Raw genomic sequence first — 15,321 nt, 5'->3', positions numbered from 1 at the left:
ATGGTAAGAGCAGAGTTCACAGCAGCACAGAGTATTTCAGGAGAGGAGCGTGCAGATTCTGTGCTGCTGTGAACTCTGCTCTTACCATTACGTAGCTCTCAGTCTGTTACCTCTCCTCCACTCCTGTGGATCGAGCGGGTTCCCCAGCAGGATTTAAAAGAAACAGGATCCTGACCTGTCCACAGAGTTTAAGGCAGCACAGAGTATTTCAGGAGAGGAGCGTGTGATTGGCTGCAGAGGCCGCTGCAGCCTGTGATTGGCTGCAGAGGCCGCTGCAGCCTGTGATTGGCTGCAGAGGCGGTCACGTGGGATGAAGCGTCATCCCTGGAGGCCGGCCTTCTGACGTCATCCTGACGTGCGTGACCGCCACTACAGCCTGTGATTGGCTGCAGCGGCGACATGGATGAAACGGCATCGCTGGAGGCCGGACAGGAGGAATGTAAGTATGAACGTATTTTTTTAATTTTTTTATTACATTAAAATTGTATTTTCCGCGCGCCGAGCATGTACTGTCAAGGTTGCTGAAAGAGTTAGTGCACCCCATTAACTCTATCAGCACACTGGACAGTACCATGCTCGGCGCACGGAAATTACAGGTTCGGTCAGAACTAGTTCGGTCCGAATCTAACTTTTTCGTGAAATTCGGCGAACTATCCGAACCGAACTTATCATAAGTTCGCTCATCTCTAAAAGAGACTAAGCATTTGTCATCCAGTCCAAGATATTTGGTTTAGTTGGCCAGAAATAACTGGAGGACATTGGCAACCTTGCATAAGTTATGTACTGTACATTATCAATCACTCTTAAACTAGATCATACTTGCCAACATTGAAATTCCGATACGAACGCACTCCACAAAATATTGCACCAGCATAAAGGATATAGGGCATGTATGTTCTCAAACTACTGTACAGAATGCAACACTTTTAACAGAGCAATTATCTAGGTTTGCTGCATGCCCCACCAGCCAGCCTAGTCTTCCTGGTTTAAAGATATTAGCATCAACTAGTAATAATGCAAGTGATAGGTAATAATGCAGATATCACTGAAGCAAAGTAAAAACGAACTAGCTATTGTTACGCTGCTGGTGGTGCTCAAGACCGCAATACCAGACAATCGCTATCCCATGGGTGAAGCACGCATCAATACTGACGGAAAACAAACGGCAAAAGTTATTCACCAGTGGATGAGCAGAACCGAACACAAGGCTGTAGAAGATGGAACTACTGGTCCCAGGAAACACAAAAACGAGATCTCTCAGAGGACCAACAGGTCCCATAGTACAAACAAACACATAGAGAAGAACCAAGTATAATTTGGAAAGAGTTTAGCACATGCCAGAAGCAGTATAAACAAGAACCTGAATAATCCAGGCCTGAAGTATATATAAGCCTAAGAAAAGTACTTTGCCCTAGTTAACCAGGCAAAGCTAAATGATGACCGTATCCAGACTCAGACCAACGGCATTGCCTATCATCGCCCAAACACAAAGATAACAGAAATCATTGATTAGCAGCAGTCCTGCTGCTAATCGTAACAGCTATAGAAATCGAGCATCAAAAAAAGCTACAGGGTAAAAATTCCAGCCACTAAACATTACTGTCCCATGCCTTCAGGCATTCACTGTGTATGCACCATGCAAAATGAGGAATGTATAATGAAACTAACATCATACAGATTTTGCACCTTTTACTTTTTTTCTTGAAATAATAAACAAGACGAAACTTAAATTCTGCAAGTGTCCATAGCCTTACAATGTGACCTTAAGTCAGGCACAAGACTATACAGTACATTGTCATTGTGTACATTTGTGGATGCCTGAGACGAGGAAACACAAAAGGAGACTTTATGAAATCTTTAAACAATGGTTTCTAATCATGGCACCATATAATAGGAGCTGCCATTTTATTGCTGTGCAAAGACATCAGGCACTTGATAACTCTGCATTACATGGACTTTCCTATGGCTCAGACCAATCAGTATTTGCTTCGAACAGTGTAAAGCTGCCCTTTTACATTAGATGAATGTCGACCAAACCTGCCGATTTCAAATGGCAGATGTCGTGGGGAAGTAGGGTCGGACATGTATTTTAGAGTTTTTTGGGATTGCCTTTTCCCCTCTCCCTATTAAGTACATATACACGCTCAGCCACGAGTGTATGTGTATGGGGGGGGGGGGGTCAAGAGGAATGCACCAGTCTAAGGTGTTTTGCCACCTTAAGACCCCATACACACAGCATGTGCATGGAGCTTGTACAGCGGGCGTTCTCTCCTGGGTTGCCAAATTCGGCATAATACTGGGGGTTGGTCCATTTTTAAATTTGCTATGGGATCCTCTCTCTTCTATTTAGGACACTGTGTACAAGTCTATATGATGGAGCTGTAGGCACTTCATGTGTCGCTGTATGTTGTCTATCTATCTATCTATCTATCTATCTATCTATCTATCTATCTATCTATCTATCTATCTATCTATCTATCTATCTATCTATCTATCTATCTCATATCTATTTTTCTTATATCTATCTTTCTATCTCATATCTATCTATTGTAGCAGTGCAGCTACTGGACAGTTCAGAAACTGTCTGGTTTTAAGCAACCGGGGAACATGTACAGCAGGGAGGGTTTTCTCTGCTGTTGCTTGGGTGTAAAGCCCGGAATAGGGCCTTGTTTGCTGGAGTGTGAAGGAGAAGGGCGGGCTTCCACTCCATACAGACAGTTCGTGTCTTGGGCTGTCTGATGAGTCTAGTTAGGCTTCACCTGAGGCGACTCTTTAATTGAGGTGTGTGCTGTTCACACAGGGCTCTCAGTCTGGGGAAGACAAGCATGCTAGCCTGTGAGAGTCACCAATATGTAAGGTAGAGCTGCCTATGCTTTGAAGTACTGGGCACAAGGCACAGGGTCTCTTAGTGAGGGACACTTAATGTTTAGTTAGAGGCTGGACGGCCTAGGGTTTGTTATGAGCTTCTGTGTAAAACCATCTTTCATATTTGAAGACAATAAAGCTAGCTGCGGCTGGTTTAAACTTTTATTCAATGAGTTGGAGTGAACTTTATATGTGTGCCAACCATCTCAACCTGGAGATGGTGATCCCGTGAGCTAAGTAGTCCCCAAGATGTCACACTATATCATATCTTTCTCATTTCTATCTTACTCATATCTATCTATCTATCTATCTATCTATCTATCTATCTATCTATCTATCTATCTATCTATCTATCTATCTATCTATCTATCTATCTATCTATCTATCTATCTAATGTTTAGTAACACGACATTGCGTCTTCATACAAAATGAATGCAAGTAATTTAGAGAATATAAACTAGCTGCTAGATACATTCCAGCCGTGATTGCATGCTATCCCCCCACTGGGTGACGAAGTACTTGATTTGACGCACTGGGATGTGATTGTTCCCACTCTGTCAATCCTACAGTATACAGTATGTGTGTATATTGATGCATCCAACAATACTGGTTATTGACACATATTACCAGGCAAGTAGAACTACTGGCCAAAAAAACCAAACTGTAAGGCTTTATTCAGACGAACGTAAAATACGCGCGTGCAACGCGCGTGATTTTCACGTGCGTTGCCCGTAGCTATATTAGTCAATGGGGCCGTGCAGACATGGCAGCGTTTTTTGCGCAGCGTTGCTCCGTTGCCAAAAACTCACGACATGTCCGTCGATTCAGCGTTTTCAACGCATCACGCACCCATTGAAGTCAATGGGTGCGTGAAAACCACGCATGTCGCACGGAAGCACTTCCGTGCGAACTGCGTGTTTGCGCAACAGCTGTCAAAAGGATGAATGTAAACAGAAAAGCACCACGTACTTTTCTGTTTCCGAACATCCAAACGGAGTGTCTTTGCGATTAGCGAACCCCGACAACCGAAGCTAACTTCACCGGGTTCGGCCAAACTCGTTTTGGCCGAACCCGGCAAAAAAAATTCGGGTCCGCGACGTCGGGAGACATTCACTGTGCATGGTGCTGAAAGAGTTAAACTGTTTCAGCACCATGGACAGTGACTTGCGATCCCAAAATACATGAACCTGTAAAAAAACCCGAAGTTCTAACTTACCGATTACTCCTGTCTCCTTCCTGCAGTCCGACCTCCCGGGATGACACTTCAGTTCAAGTGACAGCTCCAGCCAATCACAGGCCAAGCACAGGCTGCAGCCAATCACAGGCTGCAGCGGTCACTTGGACTGCCGCGTCATCCAGGGAGGTGGGGCCCGATGTCAAGAGAGGCGCGTCACCAAGGACGCGTCACCAAGGTAACGGCCGGGAAGTTCTCGGTAAGTAGGAACTTTATCTTTTTTTTTACAGGTTTTTCGCTGTTGTGTTCGCCATTCACTGTCGAGGGTGCTGAAAGATTTAGCTCTTTCAGCACCTTGGACAGTGACGGGCGTCGACAAGCCTCATCTCTATGATGCCGGCTGCGCGAAAATCACGCAGCCGCGCATCAGACACGGATGACACACGCAGCTGTCAAATGTTCTTTGCGCGCGCAAAACGCTGCGTTGTTTGCGCGCGCAAAAACGCAACGCTCGTGTGAATCCAGCCTCAGGTGCAGTAAACTTTAAGTACAAGGTCATGTGTATATAAAAGGTCTTTCTTTTTCAAAAGCAGGTCATAGACATGAGATAATTGTCGGAAACCTAGAATTGTGACTGCTTTATCCAATTGTCCGTTATTAATTGTTCACTGTTTTCATCCAGCAGACTCGCTACAAGGATAATCTCTCGAAAAAATGATCCGTAGAGAATATGTTTAGAATTCTAATCGGTCATAATCTCCCTTTGAAGGCTGTTACCCGACTCATGCCTATGGCTAGCTTTAATACGCATAGTATTTGACTTTTTAGAACAGCTAGCAGTACAGATCATACTTGTTAGGGTTTCCATTCATTTGAATTTGAAAAGTGTCTGGAAAAAGGGCGTGGCTAAGGCAAGGCGTTAAATGCGTAAAATGTATTAACGGTGTGAACCATTTTTTTCATTCAAAATATATATGTAAAGCACGCCAGCCACAAGATCATGTTAGGAATAGAAGTGTCTAACCTGCCTATCAAAACATTATTTCTCCATATTTGCCATTATGGTACATTTGGTACATCTTCACCATCTCCTAAAATAATGCATCTTTGCACCAATTTACATTACCTCATAAAAATATGTATTTTACAACAACATTGATAAGACTTCATTATAGCGTATAATGATAATATTCTGACTGCCGTCAGTTACTACTAGGAGGAGGTTATGAGTTTACTGTATACAGTGTTTATTATTGAGTTAAATGTAAAAACAGTATGCAGTAAGCTCCTAAACTCCCCCTATTGGTGGCTGCAGGAAACCAGAATTTTATAATTGAAACATAATCTGTCACATTGAAAATGCAATCTGATCTGCAGGTAGCAGGAGTAGCTGAGCAGATTATTATATAGTTATTTTGGAAAATACTTAGTATAACTTGTAATTTATAGTTCTAAATCCCTCCTTTCTCTGGGTTTAGGAGTCCAGTGGGCAGTCTTTTTCAGTGATTGACAGATTTCTCTATATGCATGCTCATAGAGAGAAGGCTGTCAATCAGAGTAAGACCGCCCACTTGACTCATAAGCCCAGAATAAGCAGAGGTTTAAGTTAATATAATACCATTTAGACTGAATCTTTTCCAATAAAAATATACTAAACTGATCAGGTCATCCTGCTCTATAATATACTGTCCGCAGATAGGACTTCATTTTCAATGTGACAGGTTCCTTTTAACTTTATATCTACACAGGTGATTTTGAGCTCGTTATCATAAAAATTAAGCTTCGACTGCTATAAAGATATATTGGTAAATTATTTAGCACAGAATGTTGGATCTAATTATGTTAAAAAAACAAAGTAATGTTCAAGGGGGGACATTTCCTTTGAGCTTACTGTGTTCTGTTTTGCTAGCCTGAGACATAACGCAGGTCTTCTAGTCTACCCGGTATAATCAATTTGCATAATTATATTATCACAATCTTTTTTTCAGTCTTATTCAAAGGCAAATAGGTTTGTATTTTCACATTTTCAAAAACATAATAGTACGCATCATTCTTTTTTACATATCGGTATTTCTTACTGTGGGACTCTGAGAAGTAGCACAATGTTAATTATTACAGCTGATTGCCTCGTTATTGTTTCCTGATCGTGATTTATATAGCGTATTGTTAATCCGATCCTTCCCTTTTGGAAAGTTTCCTAGGTATTGCAGTATCAAAGAAGACCAATTTTAATATTCTCAATGGCTTTTGTCAAATGAATATTCTTAATTCTATCTGTAAAGTGGTTTTGAGAATTATTAAGAGGGTCAGAAGAACGGCCATTTAGATCATACACGGCTGTTCAATAAAAACACTCTTAGTTACATGAACATAGATTGTTTATCAGCCTCGCTTATGAATAATAATGAATAAAGTTATAATAGAAAAATCCTCCACTCGTACAACGAGGGGCAAAATGAAGCTGTTCCATTCATTCTATAAGAATCATGTTGTATAAATGGCATAGCTATTTGTTATAATTTACATTGCTCAAGAGTTCTCTTGCTAAGTAGTGGCTACATTCTGTCCACAAAATCCAGAATAAAATGATAAACGGTTGTCTGGTTTAAAATAGAAATTTTCAAAAATTGTTTAAGGGCATTTTGAGTTAATAATAACCGCCAACAATAAGCCGGAGTGGAGAACAGCTACAAAGACTGTCTACCTATCTCTCTGGAGGACCCAGCATGTCCAAACATTACATAGAGAGCCTATTGTTTTGAATGGGCATCATGTAATGCTTTATTTACTCTGAACACTTGTAGTTGGTTTGTATGCAGAGTACAGCTGATCTCAAGGGGTTCCAGCAGGAAGACTCCCTGTTTTCAGCTTACTTTTAGGAGGCCCTTCTAATAAAAAGATTTTAGTCCACAGTGGGCATATAATAAAGGTTTTAAAGTTGAAGTGAATAAAGGAATACTTACTGTACCTAAAGGCTAGAAAACTACTAATATAAAAATTATAATGTAAAAGTCTTATCTCTTTCCTATTTGTAATGACCAAGAGACAACGTACAGAGGAAAAGAAGAATCCTTTCAACACCAAAGGGGAGAGCAACTGGAAAACTCAAAGTTGGCTAATCTGAAGATATCATCAATGCTACATCACCTATGGACATATACAACATGTTACAACATGACAAATACAGTATCACATCAATGTATGCTAAGCGCTGAATTTTCTTATCTAACGAAATCTTTTATGCTGGGAGGTCAATGTTATGCAAACCAAATGTCAGAAAAGAGAACTAAAGATTAATCAAAAGTCTGTTTCAGCTGGAGCCAAGAACAATAAAGGTTTTGGATTACGACCAATATGTCAAGTAAAGTATAAACTTCATAATGACTTTTGCTGTAGACTTCACAAACTAAAGCTACTAAGGAACTTATAGTTCAGCTTTTCTGTGTTTGTTGTTTTTTAATTTGTTTTTCCTATTTATACATTTTTAAAATAAAAGCTTTAGTCCTGCTTGGCATAAAATGCAGGAAATTAGGGTCCCTCTTTTTGCAGTCGATTGCTATTGAAGATTCACCTGAAAGAAACAAGGTGCACCTGATTAACCGTCATATGTTCTCAAAAGAAACAATTATGGAGGTGACATTCATCTTCTTTTGTGCCCATGGTAATTTGTTAACGCTGACAACTAGACATTTGAACACTCAGTGATATAAAGATGCCAACTGGACCCTTGAATGCTCAATTATATAAGGATTCCAACTGGACTCTTGATTACGTAGTGATATAAAGATACCAACTGGACTCATGAAAGCTCAGTAATATAAGGATGACATTACAAAAGTCTTTGCAAAATCTTATGTGGTCCAACTAGGATATCACTATGTTTTGAATGAAGTGACCATCTGGTTTTCCATACCTGAAGTGGAGATGGAGCAAGGATGTGGGTTGCAGTCTTTCGAGCAGTGTACAGTACTGCCCCAAGACTTTTTTTGACAGATCTATACTTTGAATAGTAGTGGCTATATGTAGCCGGGGTCATATTTGGAAAGTGGATAAATTGAGTTGTTTGGCGTAGTAGGGTGCAAAGTTGGGGGTGTAGTTTCAAAGTTTCAGGCCCAAGGACCTTAGGAGGCTATAAGCAGTAAGCACAGCCAGGGACTGAAGCCAGCAGATTATCGGACAAGCCATAGAGACCTCAGAAGACTATAAGCAGTAAGCACAGGCAGGGTTTGAAGCCAGCAGATGATCGGACAAGCCATAGAGACAAACCAAAATAAAATAAAATAGACAACGGGAGGAGAGAATACAATCGGCGCAGGAGAAAACTAGATACAGAAGGAAACAAGTCTAATCTTAGGCAATGTTTTTGCATTGAGGCTTTAAATAATCTGGCCACCAATCATTGGGCAGCACCAATTGCCTAAAATAGGAGGCAGGACCAGCACTGCAGTATAAGGAGGTGAATTACAGGCTGCCGAAGAACAGGAACCGGCCATATTTAGCGCTAGAACAAGTTCAAGTAAGTAGCATGTATTCTTTAATCTCTAACTAAAAGCAAGGTGTACTTCTTTCAAGTTTTGATGATACTGCTACAACTAATGTATTCATGGTTCATTTCAGGTGAGTAGCTCTAGGGAATGCAGAAGTAGCAGTTGCACATGGGCCCTGGTTCTTAAGGGGCCTAGAAGACGTAAGCCACATAAGTAGGCACCAGCTTTATAAATTACACATGGTAGGTAGGGGAACCTGTTACAGATTTAGCATTGGGGCCCACGAGCTTTATTTCAAGTTTGATTATAGTTAAGTGTTACATAACTACCATTGAACGCCACAGTATACTGCCATGGCTTATGAGTGTCTGTGGTATGTAGATGGTACTAGAGCAATTTCTTTATTCTTGTTTTTTTTCTAAGGACTATAGTTTACAATATAGTATTTTTCACATATATGTGTAAAAAACTTCACTTTTAGCGCTCCAGCAATGTCGGCAAGTCCCAAGTTACCCCCCAAAAAATATTATTGGATAACCACCGCACACTTAAAGGGATAGTCTTGGAAAGACAAAACCTTCTGTAAAGATAGTTGCCCCGGCAATCAGTTGATCACCGTAGGTCCGGCTCATAGAACCCATGGTGATCAGATGTTATCACTGGACCCCCCTCTACGATTTCCATATGCACTAATAGGACATGTGGACAGTGTAGTACCGGCGGCCGCTGGTCTCACTCACCCCAGCAGCCGCCAGCCTCTTTGTCCTCTGTGCCGGAATTGTCCTTCTAAGCTCGAGAGCCTTTACTAGTTGCTCATCCATGCTAGTGGTTATGTGCTTACAAGCTCTTATTTAAGAAAAAAAGGAGGAAAAGGATCTTTAGAGCTATCTTATACGTGCGGGTATCTTATGAGAACCTGACCCTGTTCTTTCCCCAAACCCTTCCACCCATTGCCACATACTGTAAACAGACTTGACTATGCAGTGAACACTGTGCCGTTTAGGTGCTCGTATCTTTTGCAGTCTTTTACGGTTAATACTTTTCCTTCCAGTGGAGAACAAGAAAACTATAATAAGGAGAAACATCAAGATGAAGAGACCATCATCCCGTACCACTGCCACAACAACAACACAAAGGCTTATGATGCCAGGCAGAAAGAGCAAAACACGGCCAGAAAGAAACTGTACATCGCAGCTGCTATTTGCCTGGCATTTATTGTGGCAGAAATTGCAGGTAAAATTTATCCAGTCATATCTGACTAACAACATATTATAGTTTTACTTTTCTAAGATGAATTTGACCTGTTTACCTTATTTCAAAGCAGGGTTGACTGGCCCATCAGAGGACAATAGGATCCTCAAGTGGGCCCAGGCTCTGACCTAGAAATGTGCCCCTAATATAACAGAGCCTCGAAGGTCCAGCAGAAGAAAACTCCATATGGAACTTACTTTAAAGCCAATCACTTGCCACTTGGGTTTATTTTTTTGTGAGTGCAAAGATAACAACAACAATTAATGAGAAATTAAAGGAGTATGTGCACAGGGTGGGTCTTTAGAAGCATTTATTTTGGTGGGCCCAAGGAGCTCACTCCGAGTTCAATAATATCATGTAAAGGAAGAAAGTATTTGTATTTAGCCTGTCCTTTCTACAAACAGGAGCTGACATTGTTATTGGCTTATGTAGCAAGACAATGAACAAAATAAAGTACCCCTGCTTTCGGGATTGGAAGGAGTCCCAGTGGTCAGACCTAATCCAATTTATAGTATATTCATAAATATTCAAAGTGGAGAAACCCCTGTAAATCAATGAGGTGTTTACTTTTTACATGGGTGTTGGATTTTTTTATGCTGTTTTGGTGTTTCCAAGTGAATACAGTTTGATGGCATTTTCTTAGGACAAGCCATCAAATTGGAATTGATAGTGATCTGACCTCTGGGTCCCTATTAATCTGCAAAACAATGGGGCTTTGGCACTTTCTGGTGCACCATGGCCCCTTTAATGTTTTTTCGAGGCACAGTGTCTGTACATGAGGTTGTGCCTGGTACTTCAGCTCAGCTCAGCCCCATTCAAGCGGGAAATTGGGGTAAAATTTTCCCCGTCATTTTGCAAAGTGAAATTTCTGTCATGTGATCCATATGCTTCTTAGACACATTTAAAAGCTATATCCACTTTTGGAACTATTTTTTATTGCTCAAATGTATCTAAAATAGAAAATGAAGCAACTTTGCAAATTTTCTTGATTAGTCATCTACAATAGTTTGGTGTATACAGCTCCTAGGCAGACCTATGTGTCTCTTTGGTTATAGACTACAAAAGTAAACCCTGTAATTAACATAAGTCTCACAGGACAGGTTACTGGCTAGGTGATACCAACATAGTGTTCACCACCTCCACAAGTTCAGAAAAGAGTGCAAGAATAGGGACTCTAAAAACATCATATAATAGATACTGAGAAGGAGTCAAACACTATAAATATTGAAAAATGAAAAAATTTCACACATCTTAGCCACAGAAAACATATTAAATATACAATTTACTGAGTAAATAACCAAGGTATGATCATGGACAAAAAGGAGCATAGCTCAGAAGAGGTTATAGGAAGGTCAGCAACCTAATGGGATAGTAAGTAAGAAATGTCCATTGAAGAGATTGAAAAATAAAGTTGAATAGTCAAAGACACCCCTTGAGAAAACTGTACTGGCGAAGCGCGCGTCAGGGTGATCCTCACTATCTGGGCCACTTGATTTCTTCTCATATCTATGGGTAAGGCATTGTCTTTGACTATTCATCTTTATTTTTCAATCTTTTCAATGGACATTTCTTACTTACTATCCCATTAGGTCACTGACCTTCCTATAACCTCTTTTGGGCTATGCTCCTTTTTGTCCATGATCATACCTTGGTTATTTACTCAGTAAATTGGATATTTAATATGTTTTCTGTGGCTAATATGTGTGCACTTTTAGCTGTGGTAATGCCTATCCCTTAACAGGGAAACTAAACCTTCAACAAACTTCTGACATGTCATAGTGACATGTCAGAAGTTTTGAGCAGTGGGGATCCGAGCACTGAGACCCCCACCGATCGCTAGAACGAAACTGGAGAAGCGTTGAGCTGCTTCGTTTCTTATCGGCTTCATTTCTGATCAGAAACCATTCGACTTAGCGCTCACCCGAGCGCTTTTCCCGCTTCATCCAAGCTATCGGTAGGAGTCTCAGTGCTTGGACCCCTACCAATCAAAACTTCTGACATGTTACTATAACATGTCAGAAGTTTGGTGAATGTTTAGTTACCCTTTAATAAAATTTATTTGTGGGACACTTAACACTTGTGTCATTTTTTGGATTTCCATCACATAAACTTTAAAGAAGGGCTGTGTGCCCCCCTTTGGACATTAGCCCTCAGGCACTTCCCTAATGGCCAAATGTTTGGTCGGTCCTAAATGTAGATCTTTAAGAATAACAATAGCTAACATGGACATCTATAAACATACATTGTGTATATAATATATTGTATGTCAATGTTTAATACACATAAGAAACGAGTTGTCACTTAAAGCAAATTATAACCTGTTAAAGTGAACCGGCCATCCACATGCTGCCCTCACTGAGGGCAACATAATGTAGTGACGGACACGCTGATTTCAACGGTCTGTCACTTATCTGCTAATGTGAAGCTGTTCCTGAGGAATTTACATGAAGAGCCCAGGCATCGCCGCCAGAGATGAGTCCGGCGTATACATGAGCTGCTGCTAGCTCTATCCACGTTCTGCTGGTTGGCAGAAGATTCCTTATTGCTGTGTATGGAGAGACATCTGTCAATCATTGTAAAGTGGGTGGGGCTAGACAAAATAGGTGGAGCTAGCAGCAGCTTATGAATATGCCGGACTCATCTCTGGCAGCGCTGCATGGGCCCTGAATGTAAGTTCTCAGAAAAGCGTTCCCGTTAGCAGATAAGTGACAGACCGCTGAAATCAGCGTCTCAGCGAGGACAGCATAATGTACATGACAGGTTCCCTTTGAACGTTATTGACAAACACATCGACATGGGAGAAAGGGGTGCATTTGATTGTATTTTTGCAATGCATATATCTTGATCCACAGATTTAAGCATCATTTATACCACCACATTACAGCTCTGTACAACTTTCGAGAACTACCGATCCATAAAAGGACACTATTGATGAGGCCCTACTGTACCTCCATTTGGCCCTGATTTCCTATGTGGGCACATAGAAGTCAAGTCATGTTCCATTGAACACTTCATTATGGAGCATTGCTTTTAGGGAAGACTATCTTCACATCATGGCGCTGTATGAAGGCATCTCACGTTCGGCCCACCAAATTGAATGGTCATCATATTATTGGCTTTAGAAGTCCAGGAGGTTCCTACAAGTAAGACAGATTTTTCCTTGCTTAATTTTTAAAGTACACCTTGTGTTCTTCTGTTTCAGGTGGTTACATTGCAGGAAGCCTGGCTGTTGTAGCCGATGCTGCGCACCTATTTGTGGATCTTTCTAGTTTTTTAATTAGTCTCTGCTCCCTGTGGCTTTCATCAAAGCCAGCAACGCAAAGACTCACCTATGGCTGGTACAGAGCAGGTAACAAATTGTGGTCAATGTCTAGTGGGAATTCCATTTTCAGCATATAGAGGTTATTCTTTATTCTATAATTTTGAGGTTATTCTATAATTAAACATTTTAAACATTTTCTAATATATTCTCTGTATCAGTTCCCCACGGTTTTCAAGATTTCTGCTTGATGTCATTTGATCATTCACAGAATACAAAAAATATATTGGAAAATAGTACAACTTTTTTTTTTTATTATTAAATAATGAATTACCCTTATTTGTTAAAAGCAGAATACCCCTTTAACAAAAGTCTTAGGGCATGTTCACACGCAAACTCAAAAACGTCTGAAAATACGGAGCTGTTTTCAAGGGAAAACAGCTCCTGATTTACAGACATTTTTTAAGTCACTCGCGTTTTTTGCGGCGACTTTTACGGCAATTTTTGGAGCTGTTTTCTGTAGAGTCAATGTAAAACAGCTCCAAAAACCTGCACCTGCACAACTTTTTTGCGGCCGTTTTTTTACGCTGCCGTTTTTCAAAACGGCCGTGTAAAAAATCGGCCCGTCGGAACAGAACAACGTTTTTCCCATTGAAATCAATGGGCAGATGTTTGGAGGCGTTCTGCTTCCGATTTTTCGGCAATTTTTCGGCTTTTTACGGCCCGAAAAACGGCCGAAAATAGGCCGTGTGAACATACCCTTACCATTATAATTTACTTTCAGAGAGCAAAAAAAATCCCTAGTAATGTTTAGTAAATTCTATTTCTAATGAGTAAATTCTCTCTTTTATCTAAAGCTGAGAGCTGCATTAGGGGAAAACGAAAGTAAAAAAAAGTACTAAACTTAGCCTATAGAAATGCAGTTAGGAAAAGGATTGTTACTGATTTGTGATGGCTCGTAGGCAGCCAGCTAGTACAGAAACCTTCCCCTACTGCTCGGTGAGCAATGTTAACCAAGCAGAGCTGAGTCTCACCCTTTCTCCAACACTCCTGTACAACATAGAGTACCAGATAAAGAAGAAATGTTGTTAATTTTTCCAGATTTAAACGTCTCATGTATTTATTGTTAGTTTCATTAGGTACATTTATGTCTGTAGAAGATAAATAATCAGTTTATTATTTGTAGAGTATTGTAGATATTTATTTTATATTTTTTTAAAACTTCCCTGGAGCGGCAATATTTGAGGCACATTTTTCCTTCTTCTATTGTCTGTATATGTAGTGTTTTTTTTTAAAGCAGCTCCATTAAATTTAAGTTAATGGTCAGAAAAGCGTGATTAGACTAAATTCATCTCCAGACAGGCATGGAGTCCAACCATTCTCCCATAGACCAAGGAATGGTAGGGGTGCTGCATACAGAGCATTATATGTGTGTATAATGTGGCTACTCTGTATTATGTATGCCCTCAGCAATGCAATAGAGCTGTCATCTGTCTTTAAATACTGTGAATCCTCTAAAGACAATGAAATGACTCTGCTGAAACTACCTTAGTCTATAGAGCAAAGCTGACAAGTGAATGGCAGAAAGTGTCAGCAGGAAGTGTCACCCTATTGTGTATGCTCCAGTGGTCAGTGTGAAAAAGGAAATTTTTTTTTTTTTTTTTTTTATATCAGATAGTCACAAAAAAAACAACAATTTTTTTAAAACTATGCGACCACCAATGTCAAAATCGACAGATACTCATTTATTTCAATAGGCCCTGGGAAATAAAAAGGTATCTGCTTCTGTCTGGCAGACCTACAATCCAACCTGTCTAATCCCTTCAAATATAAGTGAATAAAATATGTTTCTAAATATGTGTCCTCCTATGAGCTATTTTGACACAAAAATGTTACTTTTATATATTTATAGAAATTGTTGGTGCCTTGTTATCCATGGTCACCATATGGGTGGTGACAGGAGTTCTGGTATATCTGGCTTGTGAGAGAATACTCAATCCTGATTACACCATTGATGGCGCTGTTATGCTTATGACATCTGCCTGTGCATTAGGTGCCAATATAGTGTAAGTTCTGTTATTATGTTACAGTTTTGTTGGTTGTTTTTTTTCTTCTGTCTATAAAAACATTCTCCAAAAACAGATCTACTAAAACTAAGGTTTTCACTAGAATGTTATACAAAAAAATGCAGCCTGCTTTTTGCTTAATTTCTTGTGTATGATCTAATTTCTGATATACTAATACTAGTATAGAAAACTCATTACACGGGTTTGCTAGCAAAAGGA

At 40.1% G+C, this 15,321-nt stretch overlaps 1 protein-coding gene across 1 annotated transcript in view; it reads left to right on the top strand.

The window, feature by feature from the left end:
- The window catches only part of SLC30A8 (solute carrier family 30 member 8), a 42,400-nt gene that overhangs the window by 5,448 nt on the left and 21,631 nt on the right, over positions 1-15,321 (top strand). The window contains exons 2-4 of the mRNA XM_075827986.1: positions 9,578-9,759; positions 12,980-13,126; positions 14,949-15,102. Of these exons, the coding sequence (XP_075684101.1) occupies positions 9,578-9,759; positions 12,980-13,126; positions 14,949-15,102 (483 nt within the window). The remainder of the gene's footprint in view (positions 1-9,577; positions 9,760-12,979; positions 13,127-14,948; positions 15,103-15,321) is intronic.

Source organism: Rhinoderma darwinii, chromosome 5 (genome assembly GCF_050947455.1).
Source record: "Rhinoderma darwinii isolate aRhiDar2 chromosome 5, aRhiDar2.hap1, whole genome shotgun sequence".
Taxonomy (NCBI): Eukaryota; Metazoa; Chordata; class Amphibia; order Anura; family Rhinodermatidae; genus Rhinoderma; species Rhinoderma darwinii.
This window is presented reverse-complemented; position numbering and strand designations above follow the sequence as displayed.